The sequence below is a fragment of the Dama dama genome, chromosome 18 (assembly GCF_033118175.1).
Source record: "Dama dama isolate Ldn47 chromosome 18, ASM3311817v1, whole genome shotgun sequence".
Lineage (NCBI taxonomy): Eukaryota > Metazoa > Chordata > Mammalia > Artiodactyla > Cervidae > Dama > Dama dama.
In genome coordinates this window covers 46695058-46713343 of record NC_083698.1, presented here as the reverse complement: position 1 = coordinate 46713343, position 18286 = coordinate 46695058, and the positions used below count along the sequence as shown (strand labels likewise).

The 18286-nt window shown below is 41.3% G+C and overlaps 1 protein-coding gene across 1 annotated transcript in view; it reads left to right on the top strand.

Annotated features, from left to right (window-relative positions):
* LAMB4 (laminin subunit beta 4) overlaps window positions 1-18286 on the top strand; it is a 103330-nt gene that overhangs the window by 33959 nt on the left and 51085 nt on the right. Inside the window, 3 exon segments of the mRNA XM_061165260.1 lie at window positions 8136-8321; window positions 9979-10088; window positions 10873-10993. Coding sequence (XP_061021243.1) covers window positions 8136-8321; window positions 9979-10088; window positions 10873-10993 — 417 coding nt within the window.

Sequence of the window (18286 nt, the reverse complement as noted above, 5' to 3'; positions counted from 1 at the left end):
AAGAGGCTGGGCTTCCCTGGTGGCTCAGTAGTAAAGAGTCTGCCTTCAATGCAGGAGACTCGAGTTTGACCCCTGGGTCGGGATGATCCCCTGGAGAAGGAAATGACAACCCACTCCAGTATTCTTGACTGGAAAATCCACAGACAGAGAAGCCTGGTGCACTACAGTCCATGGTGTTGCAAGAGTCAAACACAGCTTAGCAGCTAAACCACCACCATTAAAGAGGCTAAATTTTGAATCTTTCTGAGCAAAGGAATGACATGATGAAGACTGTCCTCTGTGTCCTCATAGACACCATCCAGCGGAGAAGAGTCTAGTTTGGAGCAGCACCATCTGCAGTAGTCCAGACAGGGATGGAGAAGGGGCCAGGTTCAGGGAGAAGAGAGAGGATGGAAAACGGAGACACACAAGGACATGAATCCAAAACGCGTCTTACAAGTAATTGTTTTAATACTCAAATTGGAGAGCTAAGAAGAATGACAATTAACTTTCTTGGTAGGTCTTCAAAAATCTATATATCTATATCTATCCATCCATCCATATCTACCTACCTGTCTATCTAATCTTTATTAGTCTGTGCAGGCCGCTAAAAATACCATAGACCAGATGGCTTGTAAACACCATGAACTTATTTCTCACAGTTCTGAAGGCTAGGAAATCCAAGGTCAGGGTACCTACTGATGCAATGTCTGAGACCCACTTCCTGGTTCTTAGAGGGCTGTCTTTTCACTAAGTCCTCCCATAACAAGGGATTTCTCTCAGGCATCTTTTATAAGGGCACTAATCCCATTCATGAGGACTCTGCCTTCATGACCTAATCACCTCCCAGAACCCCACCTCCTAATACCATCACCATGGGGATTCGATTTCAACATAGGAATTTAGCAGGGGGACAAAAGCATTCAGTCTATGGCAACATCCTTGCTACTCAAAATATGGTGTGCAGACCAATAATAGTGGCATCATTTGTGGATTCATTAGACTTGGAGACTCTCAGCCCCCATCTAGACCTACTGAATCCAGTCTGCATGTTAGCAAGATCCCCAGGTGATTTGTACACAGTTTGGGAAGCACCTGACTTGTTTTCTTATAGAAATTAAACGTGGCCACAAAAGTTAATATTGATTGAATTTAACATAGTATGGCATCTAATATAGTATTCCATAATATGTTTTCTGTGTAAAATTAGTAAAATAGTTTATGATTTTGTGTTGTAAGGTGAACATAATTAGTGAAGGGGAAAAAATGAAGAGGACGAATAAACATAAGCCTGTGGGTCCTGTCCAAAGGAGCTGACTGAACAGCCTGCTCAAGAGTCTGAACAGTGACCACTAGAATAGAGGGCTCAGGGCTTCCCACTCACAATGAACAACCAGAGCATCTGTGAAATTAAAAACTTTGTCTGTAAAACTAACAGTGAAACATCAAGCAAACATATAGGGGCTTCCCTGGTGGCTCAGACAATAAAGAATCTGCCTGTGATGCAGGAGACCCAGGTTTGATCCCTGGCTTGGGAAGATCCCTTGGAGAAGGGAATGGCTACACACTCTAGTATTCTTGCCTGGAGAATTCCATGGACAGAGGAGCCTGGAGGGCTACAGTTCATGACATCAGAAAGAGTCGGACACAACTGCGTGACTAACACACCGGGTATAGTGAAAACTTGGAAATGAACAATTGGAGATTCTAACTGTGTATGAATGACTGAATGAATTCTAACTGAATGACTAGGAGATAATATAAAAGTGGGTCCCACAAAACCCAGGATTTAAAGGAAACTGCAGTTGCATGGATGCAATTCTGCTGTTTAAGTTTAGTTGGTGGAATTTTGCTATCCTGACATAATCTCTTATGGGAACGTTTAAAGCCAAATTTTACAGACCATGAGAACTAAGAGAAATTGGTCTGGAGGTGTCAAAATTACAACATCTAATAAATCTTTGAGTCGGTACATCATGCATATTGTTAATGGTCAAAACACCATAAAACCAATAGCAAAGAAGAAATGTTTTCCCAGTTTAGAATTACACTAGTATAATAGCCCTTGAAAAGAAAACTCAACACATAGCCTTATAACCACCCAAAATTTCACATTTTCACAGAAAAACAAAAAATTTTACGCTGGCTCCATGACTTCCTCCCAAGGCTATTAAGTGAGAATCATGATTCCCTTTTAAATTCTTGTAGAATCTGAAACTTTTCAACTATGATAAAATTGAAACTGTTGTTTGTTACTTAAACTACCATTTCTTTTCTTTTTAAGATATTAGCAACAGCTTTGCCTACATGCGATGTGTATTTCCAGCAACAAGGAGATGATTTCATAATTGACAAAGGAAATATAATACTGAGAAAACATCAGCAAAGCATACAAGCAGATGAACAGAATGAGGTAAACCATTTCTTCAGGGTCATTGTCTATTCTGCTAGAAGCAAATAACCTGGGTAATGCCCTTAGACCCATGCCTGGCTCATGTAAGTGCTCAGTCACTCTAAGCTCTTAATATCCTCAAGAATAGAGTGAAGGAAAGGAAGACGCACACTCAAAGTAACTAGAGCCTCTGGAAAAAACTTCATTAGCTTTATTTCTCTTCAGTGTGAAAACCTTGGGAAAGTAAGATTCTAGAGAGTTGAAGAGTCAGACTGTGCTTTCATATTTTCTTGTCTTTTTAAAAAGGAGACGTACAATGCTGAGAAATGGCTGTCTTCCTGGTTGAAGACAAAGGACATGTTGGTGTCCCTGGGGATGCTGTGTGACTATGCTCTTGATTCTGAAATGGTTATAGTTGATCAGTGCTGGATATGAGTGTCAGGGTGATGCTGCCTCCTCAGGGCCCTGCCTCCAATAGCTTCTGCAGGCTAGAGGAGACCAGAAAACCCTGTGGCCATTCAACTACTATTTAATTAAAGGCAGGATAACTTTAGGTCTATTTGTTCATTCATTATGCCGGGGTCTTTACCGAGCATTCGTGTGTGTTTGCATGAAGGGACATGTTGGAAAAGCAAAAGAAAGCAAATGTTGGCTGTCCTGTTCATACAACCAGCACTTGAAACAGTTCTTGGTGCCTAAGAGACTTTCTTGATTGAAAGAATGAAAACAGAAACACCTAGACATAGAGCGTGCCCTTGAGATTTTTGTGGAAGAAATGAGGCATGTACACAAACAATGAATGCATTTCAGGGTGGGGTGCGTGAAGAGGTGCACAAAACATGTTATGAATTTCCCTTAAGGAAAACCACCTCCAGCCGAGAGGATCGGAGAAGGCTTCATGAGTGGTGGTCCTCCGTTCAGGTTCATGTGCACGTCAAAGCAGTTTTGCTCTTCTGCTTGTCTATCCCCATGTCCCCTGTCCATAAAGCCTTCTCTGACTCCAGGCATCTCAATTTGAAGTCCTCCTGAAAAAAGAAGGGTTGGAGTGCCCTTGTTCCCAGTGGCACAGATCAGTGAACTTCCAGATTTTACTGCACAGAAGTATCACCCGGGGAATTTGTTTAGAATGCAGACGCTAGGGCCTTCCACTGGAGATGCTGAATCGGGGAATCTGACTAGTGTCATGAAACCTGCATATTTTTTCAAGTAACTCTGTAGCCACATTGGACTTCTATACTGGATAGTGCAGATATGGAACATTTTCATTATTGCAGGAAGTTCAATTAGACAGTGTAGCTCTAGAGCAGTGATGCTCAATTTGGAAATCTGCAGAGACTTTAGGAAAACATACATACATTTTGTGATCTTTAATTGGATTTAGATATTTGAGATGTTTGGCATAATGATTTTTTTTAATAAATACTTTTTGGATCATTTGGGGGAAAAGAAGAAATCTGCATATTTGCCAAGCACCCCTAGTAACATGAGTGGTCCCTGGAAGCACTTTGAGAAACACTGTTGTAAACAGCCACAGACTCCTCTCCTGACTCTCACCTGAAACAACTACTTCTGTATTACTCACTTGGAAAACTTGTAGTCATCCTTTAAGACCTAATTCAGATTTGTCTTTCTGTGACATTCACTACCCTAACATCCAGACATAAGTAATTGTTTCCATCTCTAGGGTCCCATAGGTCAGTAATTTTCAAACTGCAGGTCATGCCTGTTGGTAAGTAGGTCATGAAATCAATTGACTTGGATCAACTTAGTATGACAGAAGACTATAAAGCAAGGGCATATTTTTTGGTGAAACTTTTAGTTTTACATAAGTATATGTGTGCATATGCATACATCCTTAATCACTGTCTTAGGCTGGGTTTCCTAGAAACAGAGACTGCAACAGAGATCTGAATGCATGTGCTTTATTGAAGGAGTGCTCATCAGGAGAAACCAGTCAGGAAGGAGGGCAGGAGGCTGGGGCGGGGGAAAAGGGAGGCAAGGATGGCATCTAGGGTAGTCTAGCCTTGCCTTCTTCCCTGGGGAAACTCTGAAGTGTACATTGCACCATAGAGTTGTCCTCCATTGAGGCCACAGGGCTGGCCTGTTGTATTCTCATGTCAGGCAGTCATGGCTACAAACTGCCAGGGCAGACCCAGATCACCTCCCAAGTGAGGCAGTTCCCTTCAGCCAAGGGCAGTTCTCAGAAGAAGGGAGCAGTGGTGAGACATAGCAGCTAACAGTCCCAGGAACTGGTGGCAAGATAGAGTGGTCCAATAAAGGGAACCATGTGGTACACTAGCAGCATCAATCCAGCTCATTCCTGGCATGCTCAGACCCATGGGCAGGGCCAGGGTAAAATAGAAATTAAATGCAGAGCCCCCTAATTGAGAAATTAGGGGGACTCCCCTTGCAGTCCAATAGTTAGGACTCCATCCTTCTACTGCAGGGTGTATGGGTTTGATCCCTGACAGGGAAACTAAGATCCTGAATAATGCTCAGCCAAAATAAAAAATGAGGAAAGGGCCCCTTGAAGATAGCAAAATATTAATTTACTTTCTTCCATAGTCTCTGCCTCTCAACTTGTCAAAATATTTTATATGCTATTTAATGTCATTCTAAGTAAAGAAATATTAAAAATTTTAATTATTAGCATGAATTATACTATTCATCTCCATAGCATGCAATGCCAATTTTAATTGCAAACATAAGAGCACTTAAATCTTACACATAATCATTGAAATTACACAATTTTTATTTTGGAGTCATATATGTATGTATGTATGTGTGTGTATATATATATATATATATGAGAAGGAAATGGCAACCCACTCCAGTAATCTTGCCTGGAAAATCCCATGGACAGAGGAGCCTAGTGGGCTACAGTCCATGGAGTTGCAAAAGAATCAGACACACTTTAGTGACTAAACCATCACCATGCATATATATTTTATTCTTCCTAGAACAATGGGAATGCTGTACAAAACTAACTCAGCTGTCATTTCATGTCTTAGTGTGTGTTTGACCAACAATACCTTCAGCTTATTGATGAGTGAGGAGGAACTGAAAGGAAAAGAAACTCTGAGTTGCCTATTGTCCTCTTTCCTTCTAGTTATCATTTTCAGTGTAAGTAGTTGGCTGACACAAGGAAGTAACATGAATAATGTGTTTCTTAGAATGTCATTCCCTTCTTTCTGCTTTCAAAGAAATTTCTGGTTGGAACAGAAAACGCAGCTTCTTGGAGCTGTTGGCACCCCTGCTTACTTAGTCATAGATGTAGCGCACTTACTTTGTGTTCCCTCTGAATCTCACTGAATGCCTAAGCATAGTAGGTCCACTTGAATCCCATGCTCCTGGGCAGCGTGTGCCCTGCATGCAAACGGGGCAGCAAAGAGGCAGACATACACTGTGCATATATCTTCTGTCCTTATGCATGCTCCATTGTCCCAAGACATTTCACTTAGGAAACAACTTCTTAAATGAGCATTAAACCAAGCATGGGGTCCTTCTATGCACGGGGTCCCATGCAGCTGCACAGGCTATATGCCCGTGAAGCTGGCTCTGCCCGTTTGCTTCTTAAGCCCACTCTATGCAGGAGTGTGACCACCCAGCAGCTTTATAGTAGTGGAATTCTTTGTCCCTACCCAAGAATTAAGACATGTACCAATGACAGCCAATAGTAACCATCCGGGCCCACAGTCCTCATAACCCGTATCTGTCGATGCCAGAAATATTGCTCATGTCAGTGCCTCCCCTTCCCTCTTTATCCTGTCCCAGTTAGCCCCAGATGACAGTTTTAGCAATGGCTCTGCTGCTCCACAAGGGTCATCAACACATGTTACCCACTGAGGTCCTTGTTGCCACCTGAACAGTGAGTGATTCCCCTCCAGGAATGCATCTTCGAGTCTGCTTTTAGGTATACACTGTCTGCCACCAACTATTTCAGGTCAGAGCCTGAGACTGGAGTCATGTGCAGGTGATTTACAAAGGCAGTCTTCTTTGGGAAAACTCTTTAAGAGAATGAAGGAAATAAGATGGAGAGGGAGAAAGAGTCAAAGGTGGTCTCAGGCAAAACAAACCTTGGATTGACCCATAGAGAAAATCAGAAACATAAACTGCAGATTAAGTTTTCCTACCTCTTGAGACCACAGGGCTAGCCTTTTATACCCTATCAGACAGTCATTGGTGGCTTCCCCGGTAGCTCAGAGAGTAAAGAATCTGCCTGCAATTCAGGAGACCTGGGTTTGATTCCTTGGTTGGGAAGATCCCCTGGAGAAGGAAATGGCAACCCACTCCAGTATTCTTGCCTGGAAAATCCCATGGACAGAGGAGCCTGGCGGGCTACAGTCCATGGGGTTGCAAAGAGTTGGACATGACTGAGTGACTAACACACAGGCAGTCATTGGCTGTGAGCTACCCTAGGCATAGTGGTGGGGATGTGAGAGGCAAATTCTCCAGACAAGGGGCAAGTGTGAGCTGTTAGAAGTCACACTTGTACAACAAATGGGGAATGGATGTGCCAACTAAGTAAAGGGGATCCCATGGGGCACCTACACTGTCTGCTGCAATTTCCAAGATACTTTTAAAAATTTTATTATTTTACTATTTTTAAAATATTTTTATTTATTTGACTGCTCCATGTCTTAGAACAGGTTCTTTAGTTGCAGCATGTGAACTCTTAGTTGCAGCATATAGGATCTAATTCTCCTACCCAGGGATTGAACCCAGGCCCCCCTGCATTGGAAGCATGGAGTCAGCCAATGAACCACCAATGATGTCCCCAGAGTACTTTTTTAAAGTTTGAAAATGTTGCAGAGATGAGTTTACACACACCTCCATCTCATTTCTTATTTACCTTAAACTCCTCTGTGGCAGGGATTCTAGTCTATTCATCTTTGCATCTGATTCAGAGGCCAGGATTGAATTGTTACTAAATAAACATTTGTCAAGTGAAGAGCAGTTTGTGGTAGATCACAGAGCAACTTGAACTTCAGGCTAAGTAATTTGGGCGTGAGGTTGTTGGCAGTGAGAACGCGTTTGAAATGCTCTTTGGCAGCAGTGTGTGGTATGTATTGGACTAGAGGGATCACAGAGAGAACAGCCAAGAGACTGTTGCAGCAACACAGGCAAAAAGTAAGAAAGAGGCAGAATTCCAGTGGAGGCTGGAAGTGTTGAGAGGCAGATGCAGAAGTCATCAAGGAAGTATTATCTACGGGGTCCAGATGGTCCAAGGCTGACATCCAGCATCGAGACCAGCAGGGCTGCTAATCAACCAAGCGTGTGAGCAGTTTTGTACTCATGTGCCCCTAAGCAGATGGGAGAAGATCATTTCTCACATTTGCATGAAAGAAATATCTAGAAAAAATAAATCCATGTGGATTTTATCATTGTCATGCACAATTAGGCAAAATCCATGAAGTAGGCATGGGAATATTTTCCTTCTCTTCATATTTTGACCAGAGCTCCATAGTCATATCCAGAGCCAAAGTCACCAATGTGGAATCACTCAGTTTATGACACATGGGGTACTTCACGTGCTGGCCGGTGATCTTGCTTTCCAAGTGATCATTCTATACAGTAACATATGTTCCACAGCTGCAGAATCAGCACTTTATTCTCCGTGGTATTCTGGAATGTGTCCTGGTTGGAATAATTTATCCGGGACTCAGATGGATCATATACACGTCAAGAACTACATGAGGTTTTTAATTTTCTCTTCAAACCCTTCACTCTAGGCAAAGTTGTGTTCATTCCTCTCCTGTTTTAGGGCTCGGTGACTTCTGACCAACTGCCTGCTGTTTCCATCTTTCTCCGAGAGCCAGTTCCTGGCATGCCTGTTACGTGGACAGGACCTGGATTTGCCAGGGTTCTCCCTGGGGCTGGTTTGAGATTTGCTGTGGGGAACATCCCTGTTCTCATGGATTTCACAGTTGCCATTCACTATGAAACTCAGGTATCCTTTAACTCCCCTTCTGTGATGGTGGTTCCAAGCTGAATGAAATACATTTTCAAGCTAAGTGTTTCCATTCCAGTCTTGCCTAGGTTCATCATAACAGGATTTGCAGAAAGTTGAACATCTGGAGAGCATTGTAAACCAAAGGGTTTCCTGAAGATATTAAAGCAACACAGGGAGCCATATGTACACACACATTATTCCATGGAGAGAAACTAAAGCTGGAGCTATAGATTTAAGATACTAGGTCTAGGGAAGTGGTGATGGAATGTTTGTATAAGAATAATAAATAACTAAAATAATGCAAATCCTGCCCTCCTATGACATTTTTCCCCCTGAAAGTGTAATAAGCAACATATGTGCAGAGATTTAGACTCATGGTTATGCAGAAGAGGCATTTATTTGCACTTGGATTTTACCAGGAGACAAAAGGAAAGCTCAAACCAACCTGGTCCTCTTGCCTCCTCCCTTTTGAGCCCTTCCCCTGCCTTTTGAGAAATAGCTAAGAAAGAAGAGAAACCAAATTAGAAAACACTTGATCTAGAGTTTTCTTTGCATAATCTTTTCTTTGGTGGTCTGAAACTCCATAGACCATCTCCCCTAAAAAATATTTTATGTGGCTGGGGATGGTCTCAGAATCCCTCTGGGGACCACATTCTGAAAGGGTTCATTGTCTGTTGTATGACCAGAGTGGATGATCTACTTTGAAACTCTTAATATGACATACTTCTTAATTTCTCACTTAACAAATTAAAAACAAGGGACTTGAAGGCACTTTGACCTGGTGAGTATGACAAGAATGTCATTTTTTAAAAAGATATGTGTATATAAATGTGTATGTATAAATATATATAAATTTTTGTATAGACAGAACATATATCTGACAGCTTTAAAAAGCTTTTCCAGATTGTGAGACTTCTAGAGTTTAGGTAATTAGCATATATGCACTCTCTCTCTCTCTCTCTATATATATATATATATATGTATGTGTGTGTGTGTGTGTGTTTATACACATGTAAATATATCTGGTAATATAATATTAAATAATATAAATGTATATAAGAATATTTATGCAATAGTATGAAAGAAATATATATCCTTTTGTGAAAGATTCCTTTTTTTCCCTTTGTGCTGTGATCCAAGAACATGATGAGTTAATTGACTCTTTGGGAGACAGATGTTAAAGATTGGATTTTTAGGGGGTATAGGGAGTTTGAGATGGACATGTGCACACAGGGAACCCTGCTCAATGTTCTGTGGCAGCCTGGGTGGGAGGGGAGTTTGGGGGAGAATGGATACATGTGTATGTGTGACTGAGTGCCTTCCCTGCTCACCGAAACTATCCCTACATTGTTAACTGGCTATATCTCAGTACAAGATAAAAAGTTAAAAAAAAATGAAAGATTAGACCTTCAGGAGTCCCAGGGGTTTTCTAGACCCAGGAATTACATCTATGGCCATAAACAATATTCTTTCTACCTGGATCATAATTCAAATACCAGACAGTTAAGCCTGAGGGTGAATCTCTTCTCACAAATGCAAAACTCCATTTTCCAAGCAGACTTTGGGTGGCAAATTTATCCTGTGCACTATCCATTAGAAATATGTTGGTGCATGCATCCTTGCAGGAACATGCCCTTATATGATGCCTGTCTAGTCTGCAGGTGACTGGACCATCCAGATGGTGATTAACCCCACTGGAGCAAGCAAGCACTGCACACGTGAGACCCCTCAGCCAAAGCCTCAGGCTTTCCCAGCAGCTTCCAGGTACGCGTGGGGACCTGCCTCAAATGCTGAAGGTTTCTCAGAGTGTCGTTTGTCTATCAGTAATTTGTAACCACGAACTATGTGGGATAAGAGGTGTATCAAAGGAGACTGTAATGTTATTAAGTGTTTACTATATGCTACACTATGATTTACATTTAATATCACATTGAATTTTCCTAACAACTCAATGAGGTAGATCTTGTCTTCATCAGAGGAGGAGGAAATTGAGAATATTTTGATGACTTGCTTGAGTTTTATAGCTGATGTATGGCAGGACCAGGGCTCCAGCCCAGACAGCCTGACTCTGATCCTGAATGTTTGTTTTCTGTTCCCCCAGATGCCTGGAGATGTGAACAAACGAAATGCTACAAAAATAAGGGTACAGTGTTCAGTTTGAGTTATCTCAGCAGCCGAAAGTCTAGCTTTCAGGCCAGTAATTTTGCATTGGAGATTTGTGGCTGAATAAAACAGAAACCTTGTTAATATTAGCCTGATAGATGGGAGGGAGGACATTTGCTCCATCCTTTCCCCAGAGCAGTCGTGACACCCCTTGGCCAGCTCCCAAGGTTTTGCTATTTGGCACAATCCTGTGGTACAGCCAGAGAGAACCTGAGTGTGAACTGACCACCCAGCCCACCTGAACTGGTCTAGATCTAAACCAAGCCTCCATCTGGCGGTGGAACCCGCTTCACAGCACATGTGGAACACACCAAATGCAATGGCTGCTTCGTTTATATAACTGTACTTATGACACTGAATTTTTGCTTTATTTCTTTTAATACAGAATCATGCTGCTTCCCACACCCATCTGTTTAGAACCAGATGTACAATATTCCCTTGATGTCTATTTTTCCCAGCCTTTGGAAGGAAGGTCCAAGGCTCATTCACACATCCTGGTTGATTCTGTAAGTACCACAGGAGCCTTGCGGGTGCTTCCTTCTAGTTCAGAAGTTCCATTCTAATTGTACATGTAGGTTTGTATTTTGCAGTGTTTCATGAGAAATAGAAATCTATTTGTTTCATTATGAAAATCACCTACTGTTTATGAAGGTCATCGAATAACAATGGCAAATCTTCCAGAACAGCACCTGTCAGCCCCGGTTTGAAGTGTTTTCCATATTCTATTGTTGAGACTTCGTGACAACTCTGTGAGGGAAGTCTGTGTTTATTCCCATTTTACAGACAGAATTGAAGCAAAGGGTCACAGAGCTGGTGAGTGAGGAGAGAGAATTCAGAGCCGGAAGGCCTGATTCCAGCATCTCTGCCTGGAGCCACAACTGTGTACTTGCATTATAGAAAGTTTGGGGAGATAGTCCACTAATAATTAATTACTTACTGTCATCTTGTAACTTCCCATTTTCTACCTATTATACTTTTCTATCCTTGTAATCAGAGTGCTCAGACAAGATTTTCTTTCATGGTTTTTTTTTTTTTTTTTTTTGCACTTTATATTACATCATAAGCATTTTCTTTTGGTGCTTTTGTAAGCTTACCATTTTTAGGAACCATGCATAGTGTTTCCTTGAGTAACTTCTTTCATTGTTTTCTCCTCCAAATTTGGGCCACAGCTATTTGTTCCAAACCTTTCGTTCTGTCCACAACTTTAGGCTCAGTCCTGTCACTGGGCAGAGTTTAGACACTGAATAAATTTACTTACTTTACTTACCTATTCCCCTTTTGTGGTCATTTAAGTTGCTTCTATTTTTTATAACTCTGCATAGTTGGTACATTTTTAAATATTTTAAAATGCAGTCCTACTTCACCAAAATTTCATGGCTCTTGAAATCTGTCAAATTAATTTTTGGTAGGTATTCATCAGTTAATTTTCAGGATCATCACTAATGCATGAGAGTGCCAATTTCATCCCACCATTAGCAGAATTGTACAGAAGTATGTGAGATTTTTAAAAATTTTATGGATAAAAATCAAACTGCTTTGTTAAACTTTATTTTTAAATATCTGCGAGAATCTCCTAATATTGTGATTTAATTAACATACTACAACCCTACCAAGTTTTATTGGAACACAGACATGCTTGTTTGTTTACAGATTTATTATCTATGCTGCTTTCAAGCTACAAAGGCACCATTGAGTATTTGCAGCAGAGATGTTATGATCATAAAGCCAAAATATTAACTATCTGGCCTTCCTGGGTTTTTAAAAATTTTTTTAATTGGCATAAAATTGCTTTACAATGTTTTATTGGTTTCTGCTGTGGAACAACTCGAATCAGTCATTCATGTACATACACATACATATACACATACATACGTGTATATATACATGCATACATATCCCCTCCCTCTTGAGCCTTCCTTCTGTCCTCTACTATCTGATCTTTTACAGGAAGTCTGTCAACCCCTGATTTAATTAGCTATATTTAAGTATATACATATGTATAGATCTCTCTCCATATTTTGTGTATTGTGTCTTTAAACTTCAGTTTATAACTATTGAACATTTTTAATTTATAAGTTATAACTTCTTAATTTCATTATCTATTATAGAATTTAGTATGGGGCAGGTATATCTTGGATTTTTATTCTGTAAGTTCAGCTATTACAACATTTTTAAAAGGCCATTATTTAAGATTATTTTATCAAAGATGGGATTGCAAGATTTAGGAAAGAAAGGAAGGAAGGAAAGAGGGAGAGATGGAGGGAGGAAAGATACAGGGCACCCAGTTAAATTTGAATATGACATAAATATGAGCCAAATATTGCCCTCAAATATTACTTGAGATATACTAAAAAATTATTCATTGTTTCTCTGAAATTCAGTATAACTGAAATGGAAAGTGGAAATAAACTCCTGAATGGGAAATGTAAACTGTCATGATTTCCCTAACCCATATAATTCATATTCTGACAAGGAACTTTAAACAGAACTGTGCTTATGAACCAACACGTGAGTTACAAAGAAAGAGAATCAAATCCAACAGGTTTAATTAAGGGGAAAAAAACCTAACAGCTGGGAACCCAGGCAGAGAAAAGAAAGGGAAAGGAAGAAAATAAGGATTCCTAGTAACAAAGGGATGTTATTATTGTAATCGTAACAGTCATGAAACTTAAATTTATGAGAGCTAAGTTACTTCTCATTTTAAAGCCATGTCCTAAGTATCTCTAAAAGTTTATAAATTCCCAAGTAATCACTGGATGCTGTGTTAAATGCATCCATCCAAATTGTCCATTCATCACCCATGATGAATGGGTGATGTACCTCTGAGGGTACAGCCAGGCACTGTGCTGATTCCTGAGGGGAAAAAAATCTGGTTCTTGCCCTCAGCCTGATATATAAGACAGGTGTGTAAACAAAACCACTGCATTGATGTTTGATAGATGTAGAATATACATGGACAATTTGAAATTAACTAAAAATATGTCCGTTTGGTCAATTATCAAGTGATCATTCTCTTACATATAGTCATGAAAATTCCTAAAGCCAAAATAAAATTTAAGAGAGCCTCCAGATCTTGGCAAACTGTCCAAAACCCCAGAAGAGGCCTTTAATCATCATTTTAGAGTGAGATTCCTTATAAGCAGAGATTCAGGTGCTCCTGGTTTGAGGTGCTCATTGGGAAAGAGGAGTGAGGGGCCAACAGGAGGAACTCAGCAAGGATGGGCTCAGGGGCTCTGGGGCATGAATTGCCCCATGGGTTGGTTCCACGTGGAGGTGAAGGAGCAGGGCTTTGTGTGCTCATGTCATCATCGGTTACAGGCTCCACCCCCCCCCCCCCCGCCGCCCCCTCCCAGGGAGCACACTCACTCCTGGCTGAGTCCAGTTCTCTGGAGAAGGGAACAGTTGTGAGCTTTTAGCATCCAGTGCCACAGCAGCTGGTGGGTGGGGAGATCTGAGCAGGGCACCTGCAATGTCCATGAGAGTCCCTGACCCAGGATGACAGTAGGAGAAAGTCCTTGAACATTATGATTACAGACTAAAGCAATTCTGCTGTTCTAGGAAATACTCGATTGCTTGGAACTTGACCCTCTCTAAGTTCATTCTCCTCTGCAGCCTGATCAACTGAGATGCATTACCAAGAAAACCAGAGGAAAGCTATGTTCAACCCTTCTGCACAAATATCTTTTGTTTGGCAAGCATAGTGAGTCAGTTCATTTTTTTTCAGTCGCCCTAATTACATGATAGGTACGTCCATAAAAACGGAGATTACGCGTTCTAGAACATAAAACTGCCATTCTTCTTTTAAACCATGAGATGGACTGTAGTTGGTAACATAAAGTCCTTAGAGGTTTCTAGGAGAAGTGAGTCGGTATTATAAACCTCTGTAGCTAACAGGAGCTCTTGTCATCTGCTCCATCGGCTTGGTGCCAAGAATGGCCAACTCTTAAACCAACTCTGACCAAAAACTGTAAATAGTAGTCCTGGACTGGCTGCTCTCACTCCTAAGCCTAACCCATCTGGCTTCCTTCTGAGTGTCACCCTGCTTGGTTTGTGTTTGGAGAATGCAGAGCCATTTTAGTATCAACTTAAAGATACAATACTAAGAATGTATGTGTACTTCTTTACTGCAGAATTTTTAATAAGCATGTACTGAAAATTAGCCAGTGGGGCAGGCATAGGTGTAAACAGGACTAGAACCTTCCCTGCCCTCACCAGGGCTGATGCTCTGAGGAGGAGACCTAGGCAGTTACGCAAGAAGTGACCGCACAGTCATGACAGATACTGGGAGTTGTGACAGGTCATTTGGTGTGTCTCAGGCAGTGGCTCTAAACGTCATCTGACACAACCTTCCCTTCTTATTACAAATATTTTGTAACACTCTTTCCTATCCTGCAGTGAAATTCACGGAAATTATAGCCTACCTGAACGTACAACTTCTAAATACTATCAGTGTTATGTGCAACCACAAAGGAGAGACAAAAGGGAAGTCATTTATAGAGATATAGTATGTACTTCAATATGTACATGCATGGACATGAACACACTGGGAGACAGTGAAGGGTGGAGATGCTCATACATGTAGAATCACTACATATGAGACAGCCATGCAAGCAGGTGTGTTGTAAACATGTTTGACATGTTTTTAAAACACGGGGTAAAGCTTTCAACTCATAACTATAAACAGAATGCTCCTTCATGGATCTTCAGTGAAACATTCAAAAGCTGTCAGAGATGTGAGATGATTTTCCTTTCTGTGAGAATGTCTAGCATTTCTGATCTCCACCCACCCATGCCAGTCACACGCCTCACCCAATTACCTTGACAACCAAAATTACCCCTTGGAATTTCTAAAATGCCCCCTGCGGGTGGGTACCTCCCACAGAGAGAACCAGTGAGCTGAGAGGTCAAGGAGCAGCAGAATGAAAAGAGATGTGACTTAGATATCCTGAGGCGATGGGAAGTCACTGAAACTTTGAAGAAGGAATGTTATCTGAATAGACTGCCTTTTAAAAGGTCACTGTGTCATGCATCCAACCTGGGCTGGTGATCTGTTTCACCCTTGATAGTATACTTGTTTCAATGCTATTCTTTCAGAACATCCCACCCTCGCCTTCTCCCACAGAGTCCCAAAGGCTGTTCTGTACATCCGTGTCTCTTTTTCTGTTTTGCATGTAGGGTTATCGTTACCATCTTTTTAAATTCCATATATATGTGTTAGTATGCTGTATTGGTCTTTATCTTTCTGGCTTACTTCACTCTGTATAATGGGCTCCAGTTTCACCCATCTCATTAGAACTGATTCAAATGAATCCTTTTTAATGGCTGAGTAATATTCCATGCTGTATATGTACCACAGCTTCCTTAACCATTCATCTGCTGATGGGCATCTAGGTTGCTTCCATGTCCTGGCTATCATAAACAGTGCTGCGATGAACATTGGGGTGCACGTGTCTCTTTCAGATCTGGTTTCCTCGGTGTGTATGCCCAGAAGTGGTATTGCTGGGTCATATGGCAGTTCTATCTCCAGTTTTTTAAGGAATCTCCACACTGTTCTCCATAGTGGCTGTACTAGTTTGCATTCCCACCAACAGTGTAAGAGGGTTCCCTTTTCTCCACACCTTCTCCAGCATTTATTGCTTGTAGACTTTCGGATAGTAGCCATCCTGACTGGCATGTAATGGTACCTCATTGAGGTTTTGATTTGCATTTCTCTGATAATGAGTGATGTTGAGCATCTTTTCATGTGTTTGTTAGCCATCTGTATGTCTTCTTTGGAGAAATGTCTGTTTAGATCTTTGGCCCATTTTTTGATTGGGTCATTTATTTTTCTGGAATTGAGCTGCAGGAGTTGCTTGTATATTTTTGAGATTAATCCTTTGTTTCTTCATTTGCTATTATTTTCTCCCATTCTGAGGGCTGTCTTTTCACCTTGCTTATAGTTTCCTTTGTTGTGCAAAACCTTTTTAGTTTCATTAGGTCCCATTTGTGTATTTTTGCTTTTATTTCCAATATTCTGGGAGGTGGGTCATAGAGGATCTCCCCAGCCCAGGTTGGATGCATGAGACAAGTGCTCAGGGCTGGTGCACTGGGAAGACCCAGAGGGATGGGATGGTGAGGGAGATGGGAGCAGGGATCGGGAAGGGGAACACATGTAAATCCATGGCTGATTCATGTAAAAAAAAAAAGAAAAAAAGAAAACTTATCAAATTAAACTCTTTAAGGAGGTGTGGTTTATTGCATGCTAATTATACCTCAATAAAGCCTTTAACAAAGTTGGAAGATTGGCAATTTCATGTATTTAGTATATACAAAAACTTTATTCTATTTATTCAGAGATAAATTTTGAAGTAACAGGACAGGATCTATATTTAGGGTATTGCTTTGAAATTACTTTATTATTAAATTCCTTTAATTGCTCTAAAAAAAAAAACAAAAGGTCTCTGTGGCAATAGGGTAGAAAACTGATGACAGAGGGGAGACGAAAGTGGAAGCTGGGACATCTTTGGGGCTGTCACCACGGTCATCTGGGTGGCCTAGGTTAGGGAAGTGATGGGAAATGAAGAGCAATAAACACGTCCTAGACATATCAGTCGGTCAGATTGACCAGGCTTGTGAAGAACTTGATGTTGGGGGTGGGAGCAAGTGGGATGGATTGGGCTTGTTGATGATGAAGAGGCTGGTATCAAAGATGGCCTTCAGTTTTCTACACCAAGCAGCTTGGCAGATGGTGGCACTATTTCCTGGCGATAAGCACTGAAAGGAAAGCAGGTTGTGAGTGTGTTTGATTAGCAGTACCTTTGTGACAACTGATAAGCTTGTCTGTGCGGAGCTGGAACCCATGATTGAGATGTGGCAGCAGACATAAATGCAGATGAAAATCAAAGACACAGCTTCATTACAATCACTTAGGAAATGGATGTGGGGTAAGAAGAGAGCCCATGAGAGAACCCCAAGGAGCCCCAACATTTAGGGGAGAGCTGTTGCTTTGGCATGAAGGGTAAATGGGAGAGGAGGTAGTGAAGATGGCAAGGAAACAATTGTTAAAGAAATTTGACTGCTAAGGATTCAAGAACCAAGGCAGTAGCAGGAGGAATATTTGAGATCAAGGAGGTAACTTTACAGATGGGAGAGATTTAAGCACATACATATGTCGATTGAAATGAAAAGACTGAAGAAGGAAGGCATTGTTGTTCAGTCACTAAGTCATGTCCAACTCTTTGAGACCCCATGGACTGGAGCATGCCAGGCTTCCGGGTCCGTACTCCACAGGAAAGTTCCCTAGGGCAGAGGGCATAGCTGCCGGGATGGCCCTTCCCCTGGGACACCTCTCCTCCACCAGCTCGCAGAGGTGAGGACAGGTGTCAGTACCTGGGAGACAGGAGTTTGGGAAACAGGAAGTAGGAGACTCCAGTCCCTTTGCTGTTATCTGTTTTCTCTATGAAATTTGAGGAGTGAGAGGTAGTGACACGCTGAGAGGATGGGGTTAGAAATTTGAGGAGTAGAAATAGTCTGGATTACTGGAATCGTCATCCAAGTTTGAGATTGCGCCCCGCGGTGTGGGTGTGTCAGAGGCCAGAAAGGAAAAGACTGAAGAGGGTTGATTTAAAACCCATGGAAACTAACGTCAGTGTAGACAAAGCAAAAAGATCAGGGGAGATTTATCTGAGCTAGCAGGTTCACCTCCCAACTTGACCTGTTGAATTCAAACTTATTTTCAGTGCTGTTTTTTTCTACCAGTTGTTCAGAATGACAAACTTGGTGATCAGTTTGCTATACCATTCTTCACTATTTCATCCAAG